Source organism: Microtus ochrogaster, chromosome 24 (assembly GCF_000317375.1).
Source record: "Microtus ochrogaster isolate Prairie Vole_2 chromosome 24, MicOch1.0, whole genome shotgun sequence".
Taxonomy (NCBI): Eukaryota; Metazoa; Chordata; class Mammalia; order Rodentia; family Cricetidae; genus Microtus; species Microtus ochrogaster.
In genome coordinates, this window is record NC_022024.1 from 33,891,531 (window position 1) to 33,894,534 (window position 3,004).

The 3,004-nt window shown below is 44.7% G+C and overlaps 1 protein-coding gene across 1 annotated transcript in view; it reads left to right on the plus strand.

The window, feature by feature from the left end:
* Positions 1-3,004, plus strand: part of Stab2 (stabilin 2) — a 135,569-nt gene that overhangs the window by 832 nt on the left and 131,733 nt on the right. The window contains exon 2 of the mRNA XM_026784626.1: positions 1,683-1,816. Coding sequence (XP_026640427.1) covers positions 1,683-1,816 — 134 coding nt within the window. The remainder of the gene's footprint in view (positions 1-1,682; positions 1,817-3,004) is intronic.

Genomic DNA, 3,004 nt, shown 5'->3' on the forward strand with positions numbered 1-3,004 from the left:
CTCACTGCATCAGTACTAGGGGACCTCAGGATCACACAGGTACCGTCACAGGATGAGATTGAATCTCGGTGAGTAGAAACCCCATCTTTACTTTAAGATGGGTTTGGAGTGTCTGATCTCAGCAACAGACGGATGGGCTTTGAGGGCTTTCCGGAGAACATGGCAGCTAACACAATGTGTTTCTCTCCAGCCCAGGAGTTAGAGAAGGGTCCATCTGATCTGCCACCTCACAGGATGGCAGAGGAGGGTCCCAGGGCTGTCTGCTATGCCAGCCTTAAGCAAGCAAGTTAACCCCTCCAAGTTTCCATCACTCCCAAGACATAACTCTGCCAATGGTAGAAAATGTTGCCACCGTTAGCTTCAGTGTGGAGAGGGCTTGCTTCTGTGCAGGCACCCAGCCTTACCTACTGTTCAAAGCTGAGTTTCTTCTTCAGTTGGCTTAAGTTTATAAAATGAGTCATTCCATTTGAAAACAGTAATTTGAAAGCCAGACAAATATATCTTGCAAAAAAATATCTTGCAAATTTGCTATGTAGCTGAGGATGACCTTGAATGTCTGATCCTCCTGCCTCCACCTCTTGGGTGACAGAATTCTAGGCCTGTGTCACAAACTCACGGTTTTATGCGGTCCTGGGGATTGAACCCAGGGCTTTGGGCATGCTGGGCCAGTATTCTATGAACTGGCCCACATTCCCAGCCCAAAGAATGTCTTTAAAAGAGAATCAAATTGGACATATTAAGAAGGAAAAATCAATATGACCTCAACTTATCCATCTATCCAAAGAGAAACTCAAGTGTAAATGAAACCCTGCTTTTAGAAAAATTGAATCATCCCAAAACAGTTAAAGGGAGTGTTGTGTATTCTACAAGTAACAGCCAGGGGCACAGTGGGTCACAATAATCACCAAATGGAAGATTTTTAGCCGAAGCAGAGGTTGTTTATCTCTGTGTCATGTGGGTGCCTGCGGAGAGGGCTAGTTAGGAATTGAGAGGCTGATAGCTCATATGTGACCTTGGGCAAGTCCCTGAGTATTCCAAACCATCTTCAGTCTGCACCCTACCACCCCTGCAGGCATGGAGCATCTGTTTAGCCCAAGCCGTACCGTGTCCACACACACAGCCATGGCAGACATTGCTCCCTGATCACTGATCCCAGCACTCATGCCAGATAAGTCATGTCAGCGTTCTGTTTAGCCTGGGTCCGTGGAAGAAAAGGGTCCCACCGGGAGTGAATTTTAGGTTTAGCCAAACAGCAGGGAAATCAGTTTCTGATGAACTAAGAACCCGTTGCTGCAAAATGCAAAATTATTGTTTACAATTTACACCTCTTAGCAAGTCAATTTCTGGAGCGTTTTAAAGAAAACCATCTGCCCAAGCAATTCTCAGCTTCAAGACGTCTTGGTATTCCAAGCTCTCTCTCTCTCGTAAGTTTTTGCAAAGGTTCCAAATCCTTCAGATAAGAAGTAAGTCCCTAAAGGCTGATCGAAGCCTAGGTGCTGACACTTCAGAATTCAAGTCAGATGCATGCCCTGTGGAATCTCGCGCTACAAAGCCAGTTGGTGCCAGTGACCTCATTGCCGCTCCTGACTGTGGTGAGATGACACAGGTAGACAAGCAGTCACACCAGGTACTTCGCAAGGCTCTGATAACAGGAACCGGTGTTCTCTGCTGCATTTGCACAGGTGAAAAGGTGTGATAAGAAGTCCTTTCTAACGATCAGGACGGAGTGCCAAGCCTGCTCAGCTAATTTTGCTGTCAAGTGTCCAGTTGGTTACGTCAAGATTACCAATGACTCTCTCGGGGTTCGAGATTGCAGGTACGCATTATGAGAAGATAACCAAGTCTGTGTTTTGCTACCCTAAGAATTGTGACTCCCAATTGGAACATCCTGTCTCACACACCGCAGAGTAGCTCCGGGATTTCTCTCTTGCTCTAAGACTATACTGAGCCCAATTTAGGTAACTCATAATCTATGGACTTGAGTCTGAATCTTTATGATTATTGACTCACGTTTAAATACAAAATTGTACTGTACATACACACTCTCCTTACCCTTCTATCTTTTGTTGGAGTCTAGATTCATTTGGAAATGGTTCTATAGGAGATGGCTCAGTTGACACGCAAGCATGAGAAGCTGGGGTCAAACCCCCAGCACCCACTTAAAAAACCAAGTCTAGCTACAGGTGCCTGTGAGCTAGCATTGAAAGTCGGAGAAAGATGGGTCCCTGGACTGGTCTGACAGCCTAGCAGAAATGGCAAGTTTCCAGGCCAGTGAGAGACCCTCTCTCAAGGGGACAAGGTGGAAAGTGACAGAGGAAAGCACCTGACATCCTGTCCTGGCCTCAGTACATGAGCATAAGCATGCATACCTACACACTCGTGCACACGCAACATACACACATACACACACACACACACACACACACACACCATAGATAGATGGATGGATAGATAGATAGATAGATAGATAGATAGATAGATAGATAGATAGATAGAAAGAAAGAAAGAAACAGGATTCTAATTTGAACAACTGTAGGTTGCCTTAGCTACCTACATATCAAGATCCTGTCTCAAAAGCAAAATAAATTTCTTAAGCCCTGGGTCTGGTATTTATTTTGCTAATAAGCTGTGAAGCCTGATGCTAACTAGAACCCAAAGGTGTAAGACAGAAAAAAATTAGCATTGTTGGATTGTCTGTATTACATTCCTGAAAGTCACTTCTGATCCAGAACTCTCATAAGTCAAGGCCGGTCCTCTCAGAAGGGGACAAGTGGGTCTGTGCTAACAGGTGTAGCCAGGAGGCTCAAAGGCAACCATAATTCTTAATTTACTCAGCTAACCAACTTAGAAATTAGGCATTGTTCAATGAGTTAAATTTTTAATTTGTGTGTTATATGCACGTGTACATGTTTGTGAGTATTTGTGTGGTTTGAGTGTGTGTGTGTGAGAGTGTGTGTGTGTGTGAATGTGAGTGTGTGTGTTAGTGAGTGTGTGTGTGAGTGTG